The 22360-nt window shown below is 44.8% G+C and overlaps 4 protein-coding genes across 11 annotated transcripts; 2 read left to right on the forward strand and 2 right to left on the reverse strand.

The window, feature by feature from the left end:
• Window positions 1–128: 128 nt before the first annotated feature.
• gip (gastric inhibitory polypeptide) lies at window positions 129–769 on the reverse strand. Its single transcript, XM_084671118.1, has 4 exons — window positions 681–769; window positions 450–587; window positions 279–370; window positions 129–191 (listed from the first exon to the last, which is right to left on the reverse strand). Coding segments are annotated over exons 1-4 (321 nt in total). The 3' UTR covers window positions 129–189.
• A 951-nt stretch (window positions 770–1720) lies between these two features.
• On the forward strand, window positions 1721–7904 carry msl1b (MSL complex subunit 1b). Of its 3 annotated transcripts, XM_084669950.1 has the most exons (10): window positions 1721–1866; window positions 2462–3221; window positions 3622–3818; window positions 3931–4250; window positions 4362–4435; window positions 4579–4646; window positions 4817–4941; window positions 5056–5128; window positions 5478–5539; window positions 5899–7904. In XM_084669950.1, coding segments are annotated over exons 2-10 (1578 nt in total). In that variant the 5' UTR covers window positions 1721–1866; window positions 2462–2564; the 3' UTR covers window positions 5901–7904. The 3 variants fall into 3 exon arrangements, with proteins under 3 accessions (XP_084526076.1, XP_084526073.1, XP_084526074.1); XM_084669947.1 differs by lacking the exon at window positions 5478–5539; XM_084669948.1 differs by lacking the exon at window positions 5478–5539 and having other exon boundaries at window positions 4371–4435.
• A 710-nt stretch (window positions 7905–8614) lies between these two features.
• chmp2a (charged multivesicular body protein 2A) lies at window positions 8615–10855 on the reverse strand. Its single transcript, XM_084669952.1, has 6 exons — window positions 10696–10855; window positions 10243–10410; window positions 9950–10129; window positions 9666–9796; window positions 9163–9224; window positions 8615–9065 (listed from the first exon to the last, which is right to left on the reverse strand). Exons 2-6 carry the CDS (start codon window positions 10408–10410, stop codon window positions 8944–8946), a joined length of 663 nt encoding a protein of 220 aa, XP_084526078.1. The 5' UTR covers window positions 10696–10855; the 3' UTR covers window positions 8615–8943.
• A 411-nt stretch (window positions 10856–11266) lies between these two features.
• Window positions 11267–22360, forward strand: fbrs (fibrosin). 6 transcript variants are annotated; one of them, XM_084669941.1, is made up of 19 exons: window positions 11267–12078; window positions 12481–13062; window positions 13892–14077; window positions 14607–14642; window positions 14755–14784; window positions 14894–14942; window positions 15154–15505; window positions 15636–15856; window positions 16079–16371; window positions 16480–16524; window positions 16723–16818; window positions 17085–17168; window positions 17393–17431; window positions 17833–17904; window positions 18377–18536; window positions 18746–18826; window positions 19007–19093; window positions 19217–19430; window positions 19758–22360. In XM_084669941.1, the coding sequence occupies exons 2-19, from the start codon at window positions 12754–12756 to the stop codon at window positions 21469–21471; spliced, it is 4068 nt and encodes a 1355-aa protein (XP_084526067.1). In that variant the 5' UTR covers window positions 11267–12078; window positions 12481–12753; the 3' UTR covers window positions 21472–22360. The 6 variants fall into 6 exon arrangements, with proteins under 6 accessions (XP_084526067.1, XP_084526068.1, XP_084526070.1 ...); XM_084669942.1 differs by having other exon boundaries at window positions 11267–11646; XM_084669944.1 differs by having other exon boundaries at window positions 11267–13062; window positions 17100–17168.

The following is a 22360-nucleotide window of genomic DNA, read 5'->3' on the forward strand; positions in this document are numbered from 1 at the left end:
GGCAGTCTACTATAATAATGTCATAAATGTGTCCGTTTGTTCGGTGAGTTATAATGATGAACTCAACTAGATATGATGATTGAAACAATTTATTTACTTTGAAACAAAACAAAACATCTTCTTGTAATTCAGATCAAAAGGCAAAGGTCATCAAGATTCTAATTGTTTTAGTTCACATTGCCTGCTGGGTCCTGCAAAAACAGAAAACACATAGGCCTAATCATCCCTGACCATGTGACTAAGACAATAATATTTCCACAAACGTCAAATTAACTCACAGAGGTCCTTGCTGCGGACACACACAGCAATCTTTTTTAGGAGATCACTGTACATGCGAAACTCTGGATCATCCTCTGGAGTGACATTAGGCCTGTGACAGAAAGAAAATATGAGGTTGTCTTAATTGTAAATGTTAAACCTGTCTGTCTTGCCCAATCACACTAACTTACGCATTCTTTTTTTCCCTCTGGTTCAGCAGAAAGTTTACAAAGTTCTTCTGCACCATAGAGTCCATGATTTTGCTCATGTCACTGGCAATGGTTGACTCAGCATATCTTCTCCCTAAACGCTGTCCATTATCTGTGAGACTTCAACAAACACATAACACATTAACTCAACTCAACCTTATGTCAGACTTGTACATTTAAATAATATCCTTGAAATAGACACGTAAGACATACCTGGACTCTCCAAGCTGCTGGGCCTTAGCCTCAGCATGCAACATACCAGCCAGGCAAAGGAACACAATGGCAAAGAGCTCTACCTTCATGGTGACTACTGGTGGACAAAGATACAGCACACACTCTCCCATGAGAAAAAGGTGCACATTGAGAATAGAGAAAGTACTGTAAATATATATAGCAGTGCACATTGTGCCTTACCTTTAGAATGGAGGGTTATCTTGGATGTGCTGTGTGATAAGCTAGCTCAACATTGTGTTCTACCTTGAGACATTTGCCTTTTATACGGTTTCTCAGAGGTAGTCTGTATATCAACCGGAATATTAGGATGAAAAACACCTTAGTTCCACTACATTAGGGTATAAATTACACTGATATACATGTGATTACGGATAAGCAGGCATTCTGAGAAATGCAGAGGTTTCAAGAATACTTTCCATTTTAAAAGTATTAGTTGGCTCAAATCACTTTATTGGAGGTAACTACCCTTAACATAACCAAAGGAAACCTTTAAGGACCATTAGACTAATCAGAATAGGGAATTGAGGGATGTGAAACGTTAAACGGATATGGTTATGATAAGAAAATGTATGTTTTCAATGCTGTGGGCAATAATTCCATTGAGTGTTTTTTGTCATCAGATTCCTCTTCAGACACAATATATCCATGTAATAATATATTAATACATTAAGCACGTCAACAAATGTACTATATCAGAGGTGAAGGGTACTTTTCTTGATGTGTTTAAGCCTCCTGTTCCTTTTACAGTACTCATTATCCCTACCACCTAGCAGAAGCTTTTAGTAGGCCTAATCAACCTGGTTATGATAAGGCAAACAAGAAATGCCCTACACAAACAAATAAACAGACAAATAATATTAACAAAACACCCAAATAAAACAGTAGTACGTAATGTTTGAATATGCCAAAATATTAACAGGCAGGCCAATATTTTAATCCGTCCTAGCCGTCGTATTTAAAGAATTTGATTAATCCAAACAAATACAAATCAGACTAGGGTGAGGTCAAATTTATTCATGGCTCTTTATCGCCCCCTGCCGATACACTTGCAACATTCAAAACACAAAACGACTAGCTAACCATTCAGTTATTGCGCGTAGACTACGCCATTCTTTGTCGCTTTGTAAACAAGAAGTCTGCAAAAGTGGAACATGAAAGAAATCAGGTGAGGGTGGGAAAGAATAAGAAAACAATGAGAAAACCGATTAAACTCAGTTGCATAACGTGTGCTTATTTTGAGCTTGGTAGCTACGACATACGCAGTTTAAACGTGTAACTAAAGAGTCAGTGCCACACTGTTATTGTTTTTCATCAATTCGTTGTCCAAAATGGAGGCAATATGGCTTGCCAAAAGCTAGCGCTTGCTAGCTAGTCCAGCTAGCTAGTCTACCATATCAGTGGCACAACCTACTGTACTAGATTGGCTGCTGCAATAATATTAATGCGTCTTTCTTTGAAGTGCGATTTGTCAGTATTTATGTCCTCTTCCTACGCAGCTACGCTAAGCTACCCTGCTACCCAGGCTCCTTCGAAGTACTGTAGGCTGTATAGTCATAAACAGTTATTTTGCTAGAAGTACCTAGCTGCGAAATGTGGTTTGTTGCATTTGTTTGGTAGCAACGTAGCTAGCTTGATAGCTTTTGATAGCAGTAACTAATGGAAGAGACGTGATACTTGATCAGTCGCAGTGCAGTGTTTTGTTTGTCCATCAGCAAAGGAATCAACCACTATTAAAAATACTATTTTTATGTATTCTACAGGATCCAGGCACTTCACTGCTATGACAGGAAATGGACCTCAGCGATGTTGGCTGCCTTACAGAATGTACAGTCATTCTGTAATGGTGTCTAAGTTAATTTAGCCATGACTTTAAGATCCACTCTGTTCCCTCCTGCGCGATTCAAGCTAGAAGCTGAGAATACCGACTTTGACCAAACACAACTGAGAACTGTGAACTTGAGCTCAGTTGCCATCAAGAGGGAAAACTGTGATTTTGTCATAGATGTTCATGACGTACTTTCTGGCGTACACAACAGTGGAGGAGATCTCAGCAAATCAAATATCTTAGATCAGAATTACACTGGAAAAGTAGTCCGTGCTTCAGTGGTGGCTACACCTAACAGACCAGGAGTCCCCCTAGTTCAAGGGGACAATAGGGAATCAGCTGGGGTGTTGTCGTCCCCAGCCAGACTGATGGGGGGTGAGGGAACACCAGTTAATAATAAACCCACCCTCACTGACAATATGGATAACCCAGAGTTGCTTTCGAACTCCAAGGATGCTGGTTCTGATGAGAGTGCAAGAGGGGTCGCGTCTGGAGGAATTCTTAGCACTGCTTCCATTGAACTGGTTACTGAAGGCAAGTGGAGAAATGTCAGGAAGACCCCAGCGAATCCGCACACACAAGCCAACTGCCTCCGACAGATTCTCCTGCTACAGCTGGACCTGATTGAGCAACAGCAACAGCAGCTACAGGCCAAGGACAAGGAGATCGATGAGCTCAAATCTGACAAGGAGACGGTATGAACAGCATTCAGGCAGAGTGATGTTGTACATCTGGTGCAGGCCAAGACTTCAGACAATACATTTTACATTTACATTTAGTCATTTAGCAGACGCTCTTATCCAGAGCGACTTACAGTAAGTACAGGGACATTCCCCCGAGGCAAGTAGGGTGAAGTGCCTTGCCCAAGGACACAACGTCATCTGGCACAGCCGGGTATCAAACCGGCAACCTTCAGATTACTACTTCAGCTCAGCCAGCTGACTCCCTGATTCCAGTACATGAAATGTTGTTCTTTTGCAGTTGTGCAGTCTTTTTTGTCACATAGCTAGATATGGTCCCATATAAAATACTTAACAACATGCCATCATATTTGTTGTATATATTGAACTTTTTTTTCTCTCTCCATGCAATCAGCTGCTTGCGCGTATTGAGCGCATGGAACGTCGTTTGCAGCTCACAAGGAAGGACCCACGTGACAAACGCCTGTTTCAACCTCTGGAGCCATGGACACCAGATAAAGATGACCTGTGGGACTTAGAGCTCGATAACAGTCCGCAGCCCAACAGCCCAAGGTCACTTCCCTTTAGCAGGGGCGGCAAAGGCCAGAAGAGGTGAAAAACGTTCTCTTCGCATGCAAACTATGTGTTGTATGGTTAATAGTACCACCTATGTACACAGCCGTTGTCTTATTTCCCTCTAACCCATTTCCATCCTCACTGGCAGGAAATTTTGTTTCCTTGACTCCAAGATCCAGAAGTCACGAGGCAAGGGCCCTAAGTTTAGTCCCATAAAGTCTGAGTGTGGAGCTGGTTCTCCATATCAGAGGGAGCTGCGCAGTAAAGAGACCCCGGAGAAGACAGGGCTCGGGAGGCCAGCGTCGGAAAGGGACACCTCGCACCCCGGCAAAGAGGAGTCGGAGCTTACTGCACAGATGGAGGAGCTGCCCTTCATGTCTACCACTGAGATGTACCTGTGTCGCTGGCACCAGCCTCCCCCCTCACCACTGCGAGAGCCATCTCCCAAGAAAGAGGAGGCTGTGGCCAGTGAGTGGATTTAACAAGCGTGGGCCCGGTTTCTAGGATCCGCGCCAGTGTCATTTGAATTTGTGTCGTTCCTTTCGCAGATGAAGGGTGATGACTCTCCTTCTCTTTTATGCCTTACAGTACCGTCCTGGAGGGAAAACAGCATGGAGCCCCTGGGTGAAGACGCAGCCAATGATATCCCTGAGGTGAGACAGGAGAGCGAAACATAATCTTTATAGTTTGACAATTCAGACTTTTAGTCAAGAATGTCTGGGTATGTGCCAAGATGCACACACGACGTGTGCCTCAACACTTTTTAACTCCCACTGCTTGTATTTGTTTTGTTAAGATGTTAGACGACAGTGTGTTTTTGAAACGCCACGCAAAACTGGAGCTGGATGAAAAGAGAAGGAAACGGTATGGGACGTTTGTTTTCTATCTTCGAATCACTCCCAATGTCTCAGCCTCAGTCCAGAATAACTTGTTCTGACTCAAACTCAGTACTGTACATTTCATCATTTCCTACTTCTGTCTTTTATTGCTCACTCTTTTACTCGTATGACCCTTTTTTCTACCCTTTTTTCCAGGTGGGACATACAGCGTATCCGTGAGCAGCGTATGTTTCAGCGTTTGCAGCAGCGCATGAACAAGAAGAAGGGTATCCAGGAGAGCGAGCCAGAGGTGTTGTCCTTTTACCCTGACACTGAGGACGGTACGACTCTACATCGTGAACCTGAACCACTAAAGACTTCCCTTACAGCTGAGACTGTCGCTTTCCCTCCCCACCTTCCCTGACTTTATTTATTTATGTATTTATTTTTTACAGTGGAGTCCATAATCATCACCCCTTTTCTTCCTGTGGTGGCGTTTGGTCGGCCATTACCGAAGCTCACTCAAGAGTAAGTCATATCTTTGTGTTTCTGCCTTTCCAATCACTGTCCCTTGCTTCAACATACAGGGGGATCCTTGTATACCACCTCGGATCTGTCTTCTTATGTCACTCTCTTTCCCTATACACCATTCTATCTTCATTTGTTCTATGATGTAAAATAACTAAGCATTTATTTTTATTTTGTTACAAGGGACAAGTAGAAAACGTTTTGGACTGTTTTTGTTGTTTTGTACTTTTAATTTCTTTTTTATTTGTATTAATTTTTTACTAGGTATGTTGTTTTTGGTTTGGTATGCTATTTCACAATGTCCACTAGACTGAGTTCATCCATCACTCTGCATAATCTATTTTTCAAGATGGTACCATGGTGCAGGTGGCGCAACAGGGCGAGTTTCACAGAAAGACCTTTCATCAAAATGCAAGTATTTATTCCTCCCATAAGTTTTGTTAGATAGAAAACAACAATGGATAGACAAGTACGGCCTTAATGAATTTCATGGACTTGCCAAGCTCCTGTTTGTTTAACTCGGGGAGAACCATTCACACTAGTTCGTTATGAACATGTTGGTTGACAAAATATTATATGTGGACGACTGAGAAACCAGAGTGAGTTGAAAAACGATGTCATTGTCTTTCTTCCTCTTTGGTAAAGTATAGTTCTGATAACCAAATGCTTTTCAGGTTGCAGGGGTTGGATTTTCCCGATCACCCTTCTCATACCCTGCAGAATTTGGAGAACCTTTCTGAATCTGTATACTTTTGTGTCTCCCTCTGCAGGAACTTTGACCTTCCCTGGGTGGACGACAGAAGCCGTTGCCGTATCGAGTTCCCCAAAAAACACACCCCTCACCGGACCTGCCGGAAATAAGATGGCACCTTTCTGTCCGGAAAATGAGAACCAACCCTTCTACAACCCCTAGATCTGAAATGGGGTCATTTCTGGACTGGGATAAGATTTTCAGTGGAAGTTGGCCAAGCATGCATTGCTATGTTGTTATGTGAACAACTGTTTAAATGTGTCAACACTCAGCTTGTTCTGCTTTAATAAGATAGTGACAAGAACCACTCTGTTAGCTAAGAATAGTGCAGTGCCTGTTTGAATGAAATACTTTTGTGCTCTGACAAATGTGGTGGGTCTCGGAGCGTATCTTGTCGTGCGGAAGGATAGTTTCATGCAGCTGAACATGGCTGCCAACACATTTATACTTATTTCTCGTAAACCGCTCATTCAAACAACTTCACACTATTTCAACTTAATACAGTGCCCAGTTTTTGAGATTATCGAGCCACAGACTCACACAAATACAGAAATGTTTGCCTTTATAGTTAGATGCCCTTGTACTGATTAAATGGCAAACAAATCTATACCCCTTCAGATTAAAGCCCTTTATTAACAGCTAAGCAAGTGTAGATGTTCCATAGTCTGTCAAGTTAAAACAGTGCAATCATGTTCTTAACATCAGTGAAAAGCCTGCATGCTTTGAATATCACAAGTGGGGAGCAAAAATCTCATAATACAAAAATATTTGGAATAGATTGTTGCTTAGGTATACGACGGCATTGAAACTAAAACCTGTGTGTTCAATGCTTTAGTATTTGATTGTTACTAAATTGTAAAAAGCTGTCATGAGGAATGTTAACATAAGGACTTGAATCTGTAGAGAGACAGCTTCAAGTAGTTTGGGTATGATATGACTGAACTAAAAAGCTTAAAATGCATTTAGTCCTAAATCTGTGATAATTGCCACTGGGCTTTATAAATTCTCACTGCAAATCTATAGATTTGACTTATGTGTCTGTATTCACTGTAATACTACTGCTTGTGCTGGGGCGCTTCAAGCAAAAATTATTTTCTTTTTAATCAATGTGCACTACAGTGTGGATATAATGTGATCCTCACTCTGCATGTGTCGTTATTCAACTGCAATGCTGAGCAGATTGTAAGGTTGCGCATCCTTTTATGAAACTATTGGTGTGTTGAATTGTCCGATGTTTGCATTATGAAAACAAAATTGTAGTCATCAAAATGAGCTGTTAAGTTTACTTGAAAATATGTGTTCTGATGATTTTATTTTTTTACTTGCGTGTGTGCATGGTTTTTGAACTGTCAAATCTATTTCACATGCCATCAACATGACAGGGTTATGAATTAAACATAATCATTTTAATTAATGAAAAACATCTGTGTTTGAATTTTGAAAGCATGATTAGGCTACAATTTTCAAAAAACACTGCTTTGTTCCAACTTTGATCCATGTAGTCTAATCTCAAAGTGGTCGAGAATATTGTCGTTCTTGAACTTTTTTTCTGTTTCCAGCCTGCTCAATATGCTGATTTACAGTAGTTGAATATTAGATGGCAGTGAGTTCCATTGACCTATAGTAAGTTATTTTGGACTAGCTTATAACATGTCTTGCAGAAACCTAATGGGCTATCTTATTCTTTAACATGTTCAAAGGTTTTCTTTCTCTCAAACTTTCTCTGAAGTGTTGTCATCTAACTCCTTGCAGTCTTATTACTCTGTTATTAGTTGTTTAAACATTTTGGTTATAGCTTTCTGCCTTGACAATGCAACAGACCACAGAAATAGGCTGGTTTTTGAAAAGGTAAGATTGGTCTTCTGTAAATAGCTTTCTGAAACAACTGTACATAAATAAAACATGGCTGTTATTTTTCTATTATTTAAGATGTTGAGTACATTCAATATTGTTCTTCTATGATAATGATTGTATGTTGACAAAATAATTGACAGAAGTTTGTTTTGGAATAAAATACATATCTAACACGTTGTCTAATTCTTTAGTTCTTGATTTGAGGAATGACTATTACAGATTTAACAACCAGATCTTTCATGTCAAATGTGAAAAAAAGTTTATTGGATAAAGGAAGGCAAAAAGATCTTCAAGTTCTCAAAAATATAAACTACCTCCTTATCAAACTTTGATAAGAATTTTGCCAAACAACAAAACCCAGCATTAATATAAAGGACCAGTAGACTTACTAGGCACATTATGGAGTGCCGTTTTGTTTGTCTATGAAAACACCTAGTACATCTGTGCCCACTCTATTTTCGATGTGAAATTCATTGACCTGTATTGTTTAAGTCCCAGAAAGTCCCCGATCAGAAAGTAACGATCATCTAGCCAAACCCCAGGCTTTCTGACCGAACCCTCTCATCAGCCATAGTTATAGTTCCAATCTTCTGTGCATCAGCACAAGAAAAAAAGAAATCTACAAAAAGAAATCTAAAGCAAACAAATCACAGACAGAACATCATTACTTAACCATGATGTTAATCATTTGTTAATATCTTACCAAGTGTACACCCATAATAGGCACACCACAATAAAGCTGAGGTTATGCAAATGTGTTGATCACTGCACACACAAAATAACATACAAAACCTGATATAATCAAATGTCACTGACTTTGGATTATTTACTTGTCATAATTAGTGTTCTTCTTAAGAGTGTAAATAACATACCCTTGGGTGTTGGAATTTACTCTAACTTTATTAAATTTGTCCTTCAAATTGAACTTTTTGTTTGGCAATATATACGTTGTATTTCTTTTTTTTTTTTTTACAAGTACAATCAGGTATGCATAATGTATTTGTTGATAAAATATACATACAGCACACAAGTAATAAAACAATCAAAAAACAAAAAAAGCCATAGACCTTAACAACAGATTTCTTACTGAACCCTTTCAATGGTGCTCCAACTCCCTTCCCAAAGAAATGATAAAGATACACAAAAGTATACTTCTGGATCTGTATTGACACTCCAGCCAAAGTGCTGGTCTCTGTCACCCGCTCCATTCTCAGTCCCTTCTGAGGTTGTTGAGTCTCTCCTCCAGATCGGCATCGGCATCTGCCAGAGCAGCCTGGGGCTCTGCTTTCTTTGCACCTGCGGCTGATAAGCTACCTCCAGTGGCTGGCAGATCTAAATGGATATGAAGAGCAATTAAAATGGCCGCATACTTACAGGGGAAAAAAAAAACTTGACGACAATTTAGGAATGCATTGATGGAATGCCTCACTTGAAAGTTCGTCGGAGAGATTGAGGCCCAGTTCGTCCAGGACTTGAGACACAACAGCGTCACTGTGGAGTAAATGGAGAGTTAGTGTGGTAAGGAGTTAGTAGGTAGTTAGTAGGGAGTCAGGTGGCTGAGCGGGTAGAGCATCGAGCATCAATTCTCGGCCGATGCACATGACGTTGTGTCCTTGGGTAAGGCACTTCACCCTACTTGCCTCGGGGAGAATGTCCCTGTACTGGAAGTCGCTCTGGATAAGAGCGTCTGCTAAATGACTAAATGTAAATGTAGTGGAACACACAAATGTCTGCCTTCAGTGTTCTTTTTCTCTTCTGAACTTACATTTAGTCAATTGGCAGACACTGTTATCCAGATTGACTTGCAGTAGCCTAAATACAGGGACATTCCCCCCCGAGGCAAGTAGGGTGAAGTGTCTTGCCCAAGGTGATTTGCACAGCCAGGAATCAAACCGGCAACCTTTTAAATAATAGCCCGTCCAACTTGCTTACGTTTCATCCTCGTCGTCTTCGTCACCCATAGCATCGTCTATAGCATCATTCATCATCTCTTCCTTCATGTCCATTATTTCACTCTGCCGTTCAAAATCCATCATGATCTTTTGAATCTGTGGCAGCTTCAACTATTTGGATTAAGAGGGAGACAAATACGTTGAATGAGAGGGTATAGATAATCTGTCTGCATGTCTGCCAATAATAACATGTTTCAAGTGTGACACTTCTGCTTGTGAAAGTTCCATTAGTTACAATAAATGATTCAAAGTATTTGTGCTCACCTGTCTGTTCATGGTTGCCATGGCTTTGGTGACTCCTTTCATTGCCTGGGCCATACTGTTGTTTGATTTGAGTGTCTGGATCTTTAAACTGACTGCCTGGATATTTGCCCTCATCATGATAAATTTCTTAACATATCGCCTTGTGCGAACCAAGTCCTTAGCCATTATCTTGACAGCATCCTGTAAAATTAACAGGCGTGATTGAGTAAAATCAATACAAGTCACGATTGACACCACCAGTCTTGAGTTTTTAACTAAACAACAAGCAAACATGGTGTGCTCTCTGATCTCACCATCTGTCCCTGTTTGGCCATTTTCTTAATATCAGCAATGATTTTCTTCTCCTGCTGCTCCAATCTCTGGCGTTCTTTATCCAGGTCTCTCATGGCACGATTCAGGGCTCTCTGATTCTGCCTCAACATCTCCTCCGGAGTCTTCCTTTTCCCAAATAGGAAGTCCATCTACAGAAATACGTCATGTGTGAAAGTCAGTTACCTCTGCCACTGGAACCATTAGCCAGGTTTTGTGATACAGTGACAAGGCAACCTTAGCCTTAGGTAACGTTAAGTAATATAGCCAGAATGTGTAGTTAGATTGAAATCTCAAAATTTAGCTAGCAAATAGGCCTGCGGATCAAGCAACATGAGCTAATTCTCAATTTACAAACGTCTACTAATTGGTCGCTACCAAGCTAGCCAAGCTTCTTTTTTTACTTTTAGTTCCCACCTCATCTATTCTAATCTTACCTTGAGTGAGGTGTATTTTAAGGCAGTTAGTGTAAAAACAAAAACAATCTCAGAGTTCCAAAGCAATGTTTTTTTCGATAATTCTTCACTGCTTTTAAATCCCCTATTTGTTTTCTTCTTTCATACACTTCCGCAGAAGACAGTTTCGGGATATGACGTATGACGTAATGTATATTTGACGCGTCATAACCCTCTCCGGGCGCACCTTTTTAGCAAAGAATTTAGATTGTTGTTTTTAGTGAGCCCGGCAGTTTTATAAAAAATAATGGGACAAATTATAATTATGTGATCTATAAAAAGAAATAATAATAATTAAATAAATAGTATGATGATCATTATTATAGATTTATAGATAGATAGATAGATAGATAGATAGATACTGTAGATAGATAGGTAGATAGATAGGTAGATAAATAGATAACGTGTAGCCACTATTTGACAATCAAGTCTTCACTCTCTACAAAATGTTAAATTATAGTTGTATATTGACCAAGGCCAACTGTGTCCACTTGGAGGCAGTAATGTACTTGCAATGGCAACGATTCACAACTATTATGATTAGAGAGGAAGACGGTTCGCCGTAGCACACAATGCACTGCCGCTGACACCATTGGTGTCTCCTAAATTTTCATTAAGATAGTTTTCAAGATCAACGAAATAACAGAAAGATAACTGTGATATTTAATTTCAATACACTTGAGGACTTTGGTTAGTTGATATTCGGCTCAACCGGAAACGCCGGCAAGAATTTGTACTTCCCTCGACACATTGGATTACAGTGGACTGCTTGAAGAAGGTGCCTAGCCTAGAGCGGCTGGGTCAACACTCTAGTGAATGGAAATCAAGACCGGGGCTTTAGTTGGGCCTTGAATAATTTCGTTGTTAATGCCTAATGGATCTGGTGCGAAAACAAATTGAAGTAGGAACAAACACGTCGATAGCACACGGATGGTGGGTGGCAAAACAGTCATTACATAACTTCAGGCTTGGTATTAAACAATTAATCGCTTTTTGTTTGTGGATTAGATAGCTGTTTAGCATTAGCAAGCTAGCTACGCCTTTCTTTGATGCGAATTCAACCATTTGTATTGGGCCCATCATCGTCAAAGAATGTTGTCTATCCAGCTGCAGGACTGATATTACCAGCTAGTTGTCTAAATAGCCACACAATTTATATATTGTCTGCCCCTGCGTATTTCAGATACGTTTTATTAACATTTCTTTCTTTATCAACGAATTAACGTTATCGGCTGTGTAGTATATAGAAGTCGCGAAATACATGGTAATCAGCTAGCTAACCATAGCTGCCTAAGCAACCTACCAAAAAGGACAGCTAGCCAGTGGAGCTTGTGCTAATATATCACCAGATAATCTTAGCACAGGGTAAGTACATACGATCTATGAGCTCATAGCTTTCATGCAGATATCTAATTATAGCTGTTAGTAACATACTCATTACAAAGCCATGTGTATCTACTGAATTGTCAGTGGCATCTAGTTAGCTAGCTGTAAGATGGCAAGCTAGGCTATTTTGCTATTTGACGGCGCGTGCTTAAATTTGTGGAGTTCAGGGGAAGGTTGCGTTTCGAATATTCCGAATATATACTTAAGGTTTAAATTCTTATAACGTGGTTTTGAAATATCAATTTAGCCTGTATGCGTTGTTTAACCAACTAAACGTTAGTGCTTTGTCGGTATGCTAACGCTTGTCATCTGTGTTTACATACACATTCTTTGAGACAGAAAAGCCATGTCTTGACATTTGGACTTATTCCCCATGAACAGAAGCAGCAATATACATTCTGCGGTGGAACGAAGTTTACATCCCTGTGAGCTGACATGACATTCAGAATTTGCAGAGTGAAAAGCTCTGAGGCCTCTATAATGTTCTCAAAGGACGCAAAATAATAGACTGCTGCTGTTAACGCCATTTTAAACAGGGGCTCCTGTGCGGGCCTGTGGGGTGGTGGTAATTTTGAGGTTAAGCAAAGTGCCTTCGACCGGACCGGGATTTTAAAAAGTGCCTTCGATTGGACTGGGAATAGGTGCTGTTTTGACATGGACGGTCCGAGTCGAAGCGGTGGGTTCAGACAGAGCCGACGGTCCCGTTCTCAGCGCGACAGAGAACGGCGTAGGAGACGAGTAGACCTCGCTGATCAACGGGCCACATCTCCCTCCTCGGGCTCGGACCGCGAGGTTTCCGGAGCAAACTCTGTTTTAGGTCCCGGGGGTAAAGTATGTCGACCCGCTTTCCCCGGTGTCAGGCACAGGCCTCCGCGGCGGAGGAAGCGAGAATCGGTGTCTTGCGAAGAGGACATCATCGATGGTTTCGCCATTGCCAGCTTCATCAGCTTGGAGGCCTTAGAGGTAAGATTGCACACAATCCCCAGACGAGACAACCCAGACATGATGGAATGCTGCTACTTTCACAACACAGACATTAAGTAACCTGTGACTAACCCTAACATCTAGACTCGAATCGGCGTTTCCCAAATCCATTGGTCTGATATACATGAAGCATGCATCTATAATTCGTTAGTTGATAATTTCTCTAAAATGTCAATACAATTAAAACAACCAAAGTCCTTTTACGCTTTTCAGTGAGTCCTCATGTGGGTGTTTCAGGCATTTTGTTTTTCCTCAGATGCAACACTTAACTCGATTTAAGTAAGCTAAGCACCACACTTCCAATCCAAGACCCTTTAAGGTGGTAATTGGAGCAGGTGAACCAATCAACAACCACTGTAAATGTTATGAAATCCACAGCAATGTCCTCTAATGGGTCTTAATAGATGGATAAATTGAACTTTTTTCCTCCTGAATTATCCATGTCCTCTCTGCACCCATTGTTGATGAACTGATCGGTTCCTATGAACAGTCATTTAAACTACACTAAGTAACTGAACAAGGGAACACGGGAGGAGTGATGCAACTGAGCCACTCGTCATGGTACCTTAGCATTGTTTGCCCTCTCAGTAGCTCTAAAATGTCAGCCCCTAACACCATTGCATCCAGTTAACTGACTTAACTCTTCAGTAGTAAATACTTCATATTCAACATAACCTAAAACCTGACGTTTTTATCTGGGTGGGAAATAACCAGGAAGTCAATCAACACACAAGGTTGTTGTTTCCAGCGCAGTAGCTGGCTAATTGTTTGCAGTCCTATGTAAACACAGCTGTTTTTCTCTTCTCAGATGGACTGTTCTCTGAAGCCTACCCAGCGTGCTGCTATGCTCATGGGAAGGGGAAGCAAGAGGAAGAGGAGCCCGGGGGAAAACGGCGGAGGGCCCCTCACAGACGCAGAGGAGGGGGCCCCACCCAGCTACTCCCGCAGTTGCTGGAACAGGAACAGAAAGAAGAGAAGAAAGACAAATGTGAAGGTTTGGAAATAAAAGATTTGGCTTTTTTTGTGATGTGTAACGGTTGCATGTTCAAACGATGTTTGCGTTGTTCGGTGTGCGATTATTGAATCTGTTTTGTGTGCTGACCTTCTCACACTAGAGGTGTACGTAGCCTAAGAATTCACACTAGATGATCTACTGGGAACAGGCTTACACACACGTTGTATAGTTCCAACACATCCTTGGAACTGTAACAGGATGGGTGCTGCTTTTGAGATACAACGATTATGTGTTGTGAAGTTGCTAAAAAGATGACAGCTGAAGTGTATGTACACTTCGTATTACTAAATAAGAGTATTGTGTTATTTTAAGCACTTAGACTGGCAACATTAACTCGAGTGAAGCTTCAAATGCATCTGCTACATGCATAAATGTTCAAATACACTGAGCCTACTCCAGCTGTTGACCAGTTATACACATGCATTGGTGTATAGTTGGATTTAACCAGTATGCAGAGGTGAAGTTGAATGTCAGTGGCAATAATATAACACTGTAATGATTCCCTTAGGGTGGAGCGATTCTGCTCTTGGAGACTGGCTACATTGTGAGTTATAATGCATAGCATTTTACATTGAACAATGCTCTGTCTAGACTCCAAATGTAGCTCTGTACAAAGATGTTCAATTTTTTAATTGATGTTTTATGCCTTTTACCAGTGTGACACAGAGAGTGAGTCAGCAGATAAGGTGGGTGCTGCTTACGTCAAATCACTTATTGTTATTTTGTAATTTATATCGCATTTGGTATTTCCATATTTTCCTTTTGTAATTTTGTGTGTTTCCTGTTGTATTCCAGGCATCTGACAATGATATGGATCCAACATTCACTGTCAGTACCAGAAAAGGTAAAACGGCCTCTTCTAGCGCTTTATGCCTCTATTAGTCTATTCTTGTAATGAATTGATTGGGTGCAGTCAACCGTCTGTTGGAAATGTTCACACTGCACACAAAATCTACTTTAAAACCTCACTCTTAAGTCGATTGCGTTGCTGTCTAGACCACTTCCTGTTCTAGATAAACCGGCTCCTAATTTAATGATTGCTTCTCCGTCCTAAGTTATGGAGCCTACCCCTGTGAGCATGGCCTCCTCCATGGCCAAAGACTGCCCTCCCCTTCCGGCGCGCTGTGGCCTGTCCCGGCTCATGGTCACCCCGTGCGTATCTGGACTCGAGCGCAGTCAGGAGAGGAGCCTGGAGCCGCCTCACCCCGAGCCTGTCTCTTCTACCTCTTACTCCTTTTCCTGCCTGCCTTCTCACTCCCCGGCCACTGCCTCCCGGCCCAGCCACCTCAACGGCAACAACGGCTTCCACCAGCGCCACGAGCCCAACCCCTCGCTCTCCAAACACAAGCCCTTCCTCTCCTTCCCTGGACGGCCCCACTCCATCTACAACATGGGGACCAGCAACAGGTCGGTCTTGGTCGTCACCTTCGAGTGTTGAGGTTTTTGCCTTTTTGAAAAAACGCGTCCCCCTTATGCACGCAGTGGGCTGTTTTTGAAATGTGAAAGTCACAAACGCTGTCTTTTTTTGTTGTTGCAGGAGCGGTACCTCAGTCAAGCCTCCGTCGTCGTCCAGCGCATCTTCCTCCTTGCGTCCCCCCACACCCTCTTCCAGCATGTCCCTGTCCCTCATCCGAGGTCCGGGCTCCTCAGGATCTCTCCGCCCCCCCTCACGAGCAGGGTCCGGCTCCTTGTTCACTTCCTCCCCCGGTCTTCCCCCGCCGCCCCCCCTTCTACAGGTGTCCTCCCACGGAGCTGCAGGTACGGTCAGCTGCAGTTCTTCTATCCTCATGGCTTGAGTACTGACGCTGTATAAATGTTGTTCAAAGTAGCAAACGAATGGGGGGGATGAAGTCATTTTCCAGTCGTATACAGTCTTAGTCTTTATCCCCCAGTGGAGCGTAGTGCCACTTAGCATAACTGAAAGCAGTCGTTGAGGTCCGTATCCTCATAGTTCCTCTTCACACCTGCCTCGTACTACAGACCAGGATTTGCTGCGTCAGGGTCTGAACTCTCACTTCCTCGCCTCCCAAGAGCGAGAGGGCCGTCGCAGTGTGCCCGGGGCAGAGACCAACGGCGGGGCGGGGCGCTCTACCCCTGGGGGGCCGTCAGCCTCCAGCTCCAGCTCTGGTTCCTCCGGCAGGACGTCCCAGGCCCAGCCCAGCATCCAGCCCTTGGCCTTCCAGTTCCATCAGCACAACCACCAGCACCAGCACACACACACGCACCAACACTTCACGCCTTTCCTGCACCCTACTGCAACAGCACCGCCTCTGGTAAGACGACAATTTGGGCTCAGACTGACATGAGACTTTAGTTTCTGGCAGGGTTCAGGCCAGCTTACTTTCTACAGGTGATGTAACCCGTCCTTTTCCCTCTCTTAGTTTGAGAAGTATGCTGGCAAGATGGAGGGGCTCTACCGACACACTGTAAGTTCCCATTCATACATTACTGACGCACGACAGACCTTTATTACCTCATAAAAGACTGAAAGGTCTGAAATTGACTGCGCCACTTTTGAGTCAGTTTCAGTTTTTTCATACCCTTTTATAGGCTTTATGGGACTATTACTAGATAAGGCACCACTGGTTTTAACCAGTTTCTGTTTGTGTGTGTGGCTGATGTAGTTCTTCCCACAGTACCCTCCTCCAGTGCCAGGCATCCAGCCAGTGATCCCCCCTGCTGGGCCCTTTGGCTCAGTGCAAGGAGCCTTCCAGCCTAAGGTGAGAGTCAATACAATAAGTCAATTTACCGTTTGCCTCCCTTGTGCCGTCAAAATCCCTGTTCAGATAACAGGCGTTTCATAGCAACCACCATCTTAGAATTCCGCCTGTTTACTGGCAGAATATATAGACGGAGGACTGTCTATATATGCGCTCATTTAGTAGATTCTATTTATATCTTTAGTTTCTTCTGATGTTTTAATATTGGTGTTGACTTAGACAGTGTGCGTTGTGTGGATCTCAGCTCACAGTGTGCTGTGTGACAGCCTCTTGTCCCCCAGGGAACAGGTCCTGAGATGAACGCTCGGCTGGGAGTTGTGCCTCACCACCTGCAGCCTAAAGACCCGCGGGTAAGGATGTCTACTCAACCTGTCACATCTTGATTGTGTGGAGGATTGCAGATGACAGTTGTCTTTTTCTTTTTTTACTGTACTGATTGAGTCACGATCACTTAGCCATGAATGCACCAAGACATGGGGCCCTAGTCGGTGCAGGAAAGAGTGCAAAATATAAACATAGTCATGAAGAGTGGAATGTGTTAACCAAAACGGTTTACGATTCTGTTCTCTTTTAGCTAACTGATCCATTTGGGACATCGTTGAAAGTCAGTAATGTAAGCAAAAACTGATGATTTTTAAATCCCGTTTTTTCTCTCACTATTTCTAACTCTTTAACTCACTCACTTTCTCTGGATCATAATCAATTTGAATGATCAATGAAATGCCCTTGCACGCAGATGTGTAATATTGCGGAATATATTTTTCACTTCCGTTCTTGCTGCATACCCATGCTTAAAATGTTACAGGAAAACTGCACTGACCAACACAAATGATTGATATTTGCTTTACTAATCTCTACTTCTCCTCAAGATCATGAAATCCTCTTCTTGTTTTGATGGCAGTACAATACAGAAGAATAGTCTACATGACAGTGTCTTCTGACTCCTGGAGTGTAAAGGCTTTAACTGGAGTCACTGACGATCAGTGGATAACGTTGTGTTTCCCTCTTATACAGAAGCCAGGGAAGTGGTGTGCAATGCATGTGCACGTGGCCTGGATGATTCTAAGCCATCAGAAGAAAGTAAAGGTGCGTTGCTACAATTAACCTGGATCACAACCCCTGTTTGGGAATAGTGTATTACACGGCATGTCTCATGGTCTCCCTGGTCTCCCTGGTCTCCATGGTCTCTCTGGTCTCTCTGGTCTCTCTGGTCTCCATGGTCTCCATGGTCTCTCTGGTCTCCATGGTCTCCATGGTCTCATGGTCTCCCTGGTCTCCATGGTCTCTCTGGCCTCCATGGTCTCCCTGGTCTCCATGGTCTCCCTGGTCTCTCTGGTCTCTCTGGTCTCCATGGTCTCCATGGTCTCATGGTCTCCCTGGTCTCCATGGTCTCTCTGGCCTCCATGGTCTCCCTGGTCTCCATGGTCTCTCTGGCCTCCATGGTCTCCCTGGTCTCCATGGTCTCCCTGGTCTCTCTGGTCTCTCTGGTCTCCATGGTCTCCATGGTCTCTCTGGTCTCCATGGTCTCATGGTCTCTCTGGTCTCTCTGGTCTCTCAGTTGATGCATGCGGATCCTCACAAGCTGGACTTCCGTAATGAGCTGCTGGCTCGTCTTCCGGGAGCAGGTGACCCCCGACTGGGTCCCCTGGGGCCGCTGGGAGGTGGGCTTCCCCCTGCCCATGACCTCACCAGGCCTGCCAGCCTCTTCACAGCCCCTGGTAGGTATCTGCCTTCACTTAGCTCAGTAAAATTATAGTCTGGTATTAGTAATAGTAGGTCCTTTTATTGATGCCTAGGAAGAAATGACGTATTGTGAAATAGTGTAATCGTATGAGGCCTGATGTCCGGTGTGTCAATACAGAGGTGTCTTATCTGAGGAGTTTGATCTTGTTGGTTTGCATTGAGGTGCCTCTTCTGTCCCCCACAGGTGGAGTCAATCCGTCCTCCTCTCCTTTCATCCCTCCATCCACGCCCCACTCCTCTTTCCTCACTCCGGGGGCACACTTGGGTAAGAGGCTCTTTCAAAGGGGCACGTCTGTCTGGTGTACACTCAACACGCGTCTCCTCGGGCCGTGTTTACTCACCCACGGATTGAATTGATTCTGCGCCATATCTGAAGGCCATGCAACACATGGTCATACTCATATCTGACCTTCCACCTCCCTCTCTGTTTACTTGGTGTGTGTAGCAGACCCTTACGGCCGCTCGCCCCCCTTCACCCCTCTGGGAGCCTTGGGATCCAGTGCCTTCGGAGGACTTGGCAGCCCCACACTGGGTACGTAAAAAAAAAAAAAAAAAAAATCCTGCTCTTAAGACAAGCCATGCCTTGAACTATGAACCATAACTGGTTTTCACAAGCTAACCCGTGATCACGTGTTTTTAATTTGGACTGTTACAGCGAGCAGCTCAGTTTTTGGCCACAAGGACTCTCCTGCCGGTGTGGTTGGGGGCCTGAACAACCCTCACGACCCCTGGAATCGCCTGCACGGCGGCCCTCCCAACTTCACCGCCGGGCCGAGCTGGGCCAAAGGGGCTGACAAGAGGGATGAGAGAGACAGAGGAAAGGAGACGGAGAGGAGAGAAATCCTTCACATCAAAGACGAAAAAGACAGGTAGATAAATGACACCGTATCACAGGGGGATCCTCCTCAGCTGTTTGTAGCTTGACGTTGGGTGAACTTTGGAATATCTTACCACATTTACATTTAGTCATTTAGCAGACGCTCCTGTCCAGAGCGACTTACAGTAAGTACAGGGACATTCTCCCCGAGGCAAGTAGGGTGAAGTGCCTTGCCTAAGGACACAACGTCATTTGGCACGGCCAGGAATTTAACCAACAACCTTCTGATTAATAGTCTGACTCCCTGACCGCTCAGCCATTTGACCCCCCCACTCCCCTGTCATCTTTCTCCCCTCCTCACGATGCTTCTCTCTTGCAGGGACAACATGCTGTATGGTCGTCCACCTGTGCGAATGTCACCGGTGGCCCCTCCCTTGAAGCTCCGCAGCAACACCCCCGTCTCCCACATGAACGGGCACGGTGGTCCTATGGCAGCGAACGGGCCTGGCGAGGACTTGAACCGCAGCATGAGCAGGGACCGCGAGAGAGACAGAGACGGGGACAAGAGACCTCCCCACACCGTATCTTCAAGAGCACCGGGCACTTCCTCTTTGGCGGCAGACCGAGACAGGCCGCGCTCCTCCTCCTCCTCCTCGGTGCTCACCACTCCCCCACCCTCTGGCCCCTCTGCGCCTTCTCCCCTGGACCTGTACCCCCGACAGCAGCAGCCCTCTGCTGCTCATGGCCACCACAACGAATCCCACCGTCCATCCCAAAGAGATGCGGGCCCCCCTGCCTCATCCTCGACCTCTGCCACTGTCACCTCTCTGTCCCAGGGCAAGAAGCCTGACCGGACCACAACCCCCGTCCCCAAACCGTCCCTCCTTCCTCCAGTCAAAGTCAAAGAGGAGCGGAAAGAGGAGCCCGAGCATATCCCCATCTCCCTGCCCCCTCCCCCCGTGCCCAGCCATAACTACGAAAGGCCTAACAGCCGCCCCCACCACCATCGCTCTGCCACCCCTTCCTCATCTTCTCACTCGCTGACGCCCACACCTGGGGTACCCCTGCCTCCTCCCACCCAGCACCAACCCTCACACCAACCCTCACACCAACCCTCACACCAACCCTCACACCAACCCTCACACCAACCCTCACATCAGCACTCACACCACCACCTCTCTCTGCTGGAGCGCTCCAGGGCTCAGGCCGCCATCGAGGCTTACCTGGGAAGTGCGGCCGGCGCTGGGGGCTTGGTCATTGGTCCAGGAGGGGAACGGTTTGCCGCTCACCCCCATGGCCCGCCCCAGGGGCACCCCCAGCACCCCCATGGCTTCCCCTCATGGGACCCCTGGAGGGAGTTGGCAGCTCAGCAGCAACAACAGCAGCGTAGGGAAGCCATGGCGATGCGCTCTGACCCCCACCTGGCCCTTCGTTCAGACCCCCACTTGGCCCTACGCTCCGATCCCCACCTGGCTCGGCTGCTCCAGCACCAGCATGCCCAGCGCTTCCTGGAGGCTGAGAGGGCAGCGGCCATGGCGGCCGCGGTCGGGGCCAACCCTCACCACCCCCAGACCTCTACCTCTTCCGCCCCCACCTCCGTACGGCAGGAGTTTGGCCTGATGGCCCATCACTTCGACAGGCCTCCCCACCTGGGACCTCCGAGCGGCAGCCTCATGGACGAGGAGCAGCGAGCCCAAATTATGAGGGAAGACTTTGAGAGGGCACGTTACTTTGGAATGCATTCTCACCCTCACCTCTCCGGCGCCCACCTCCAAAACCACTCTCACGCTGCCCACTTGGAGCAACTCCACCCTGGCCTGCTCTCTCACCCCCACCTCCAGCCCGGAGCTTCCAACCCCTCGCCCCACCACCCTGGCCTCTACTCTCGCATCGGGGCCCTGCACCCGCACCACATGCCTAACGGCATCCTGGGTAAGTCCCCTGCAGGCCTTGTGGGAGCTTTGTCTGTCGGGGGACCACCACCCCTGATTCCCTCGGTGGCCAGCAGATCCGCCACACCTCCTCGGGGCTCAAGACTCGGCCCAGGTGACCTGGCTCTGTACAGCACCCACAAAGACGGGGAATCCAGATAGTACTGGGACTCGACTGAGGTGGTCGAGGGGGAAATGTCAGGGTTACTGTGCTGCTCTTACTCCGCTCTCTGACAGGAGGAGACCCCTCTCACAAACTGTACACCCCAGCTCTCAAAGGATGCGTGTGATCGGCTTGGGAGGAAAATTGTGACTTGCCAGAATGACTCAGTATATTATCCACAATGGTTCTATCAGTGCAATGGTACATGATTTCTGTGCATCCTAGTGTATTTTTATTTTAAGAATGCTGTCTGGAATCCTGTATGATACGCGATAATGGTAGTTCTGTTTGAAGAGGCAGAGTTTTTTTCTTTTTTTTTTTCTTCAGTTTTAACATGATAATGTTAAGTGAGCCTTTTCAGGTTTGGCAGAGGAAGGTGCACTTTCTTTATGTACTGGCTCATCCTTTCCTTTTTTAACTCTTGGGATCATATGAAGCCCTTTGCGTTAATCAACCCTGTTTGACTTTTGTGGATGAGAGCAAAAGAATATGGAGGGCGGCTTGGTGTATTTGAATGATTTCCTTTTTGTCTTCTAGAGTTGTGAGGAGACAGATTATTGGTGAAACATGAAGATTCTTTAAGTCTCTTAAGGACAGTAAGCACCTGTACCTCAGTTCACCGCCTCTCCCTAAAATGACCTCCCCCTCTGCAATGTTTTTTTTTTTTTTACATGAGATTCTTCACCTTTTTCAGTGGATGATATGAACTGTACTTCATTGTAGGGTGGACACAATATTTTAAAACGTATATATGAAACTGTTTCCCATTCTCCTCTCTGACTCTATATGAGCAGGACCAGAATATAGTAGAATAGTGAAAATGCCTTTGTAATTATTATTGTTAACATTAATTATCTTCTATAATGGTAATAAATATATTCACTGTTA

This window comes from Hypomesus nipponensis, chromosome 13 (assembly GCF_054491055.1).
Source record: "Hypomesus nipponensis isolate SF chromosome 13, ASM5449105v1, whole genome shotgun sequence".
Lineage (NCBI taxonomy): Eukaryota > Metazoa > Chordata > Actinopteri > Osmeriformes > Osmeridae > Hypomesus > Hypomesus nipponensis.

Bases quoted from the DNA above. Each gene is read 5' to 3' on its own strand.
- msl1b (XM_084669947.1), top strand. From the start codon at position 2,565: ATGACTTTAAGATCCACTCTGTTCCCTCCTGCGCGATTCAAGCTAGAA. The intron at 3,819-3,930 runs GTGAAAAACGTT...CCTCACTGGCAG, and splicing joins GGCGGCAAAGGCCAGAAGAG to GAAATTTTGTTTCCTTGACT. The intron at 4,647-4,816 runs GTATGGGACGTT...CCTTTTTTCCAG, and splicing joins GATGAAAAGAGAAGGAAACG to GTGGGACATACAGCGTATCC.
- chmp2a (XM_084669952.1), bottom strand. From the start codon at position 10,410: ATGGACTTCCTATTTGGGAAAAGGAAGACTCCGGAGGAGATGTTGAGG. The intron at 9,797-9,949 runs GTGAGCACAAAT...TAATCCAAATAG, and splicing joins TGGCAACCATGAACAGACAG to TTGAAGCTGCCACAGATTCA. The intron at 9,225-9,665 runs GTAAGCAAGTTG...TTTACTCCACAG, and splicing joins GAAGACGACGAGGATGAAAC to TGACGCTGTTGTGTCTCAAG.
- fbrs (XM_084669941.1), top strand. From the start codon at position 12,754: ATGGACGGTCCGAGTCGAAGCGGTGGGTTCAGACAGAGCCGACGGTCC. The intron at 13,063-13,891 runs GTAAGATTGCAC...TTCTCTTCTCAG, and splicing joins TCAGCTTGGAGGCCTTAGAG to ATGGACTGTTCTCTGAAGCC. The intron at 19,094-19,216 runs GTACGTAAAAAA...GGACTGTTACAG, and splicing joins ACTTGGCAGCCCCACACTGG to CGAGCAGCTCAGTTTTTGGC.
- gip (XM_084671118.1), bottom strand. From the start codon at position 769: ATGAAGGTAGAGCTCTTTGCCATTGTGTTCCTTTGCCTGGCTGGTATG. The intron at 588-680 runs GTATGTCTTACG...TGTTTGTTGAAG, and splicing joins CAGCAGCTTGGAGAGTCCAG to TCTCACAGATAATGGACAGC. The intron at 371-449 runs GTAAGTTAGTGT...TTTCTGTCACAG, and splicing joins CAGAGGGAAAAAAAGAATGC to GCCTAATGTCACTCCAGAGG.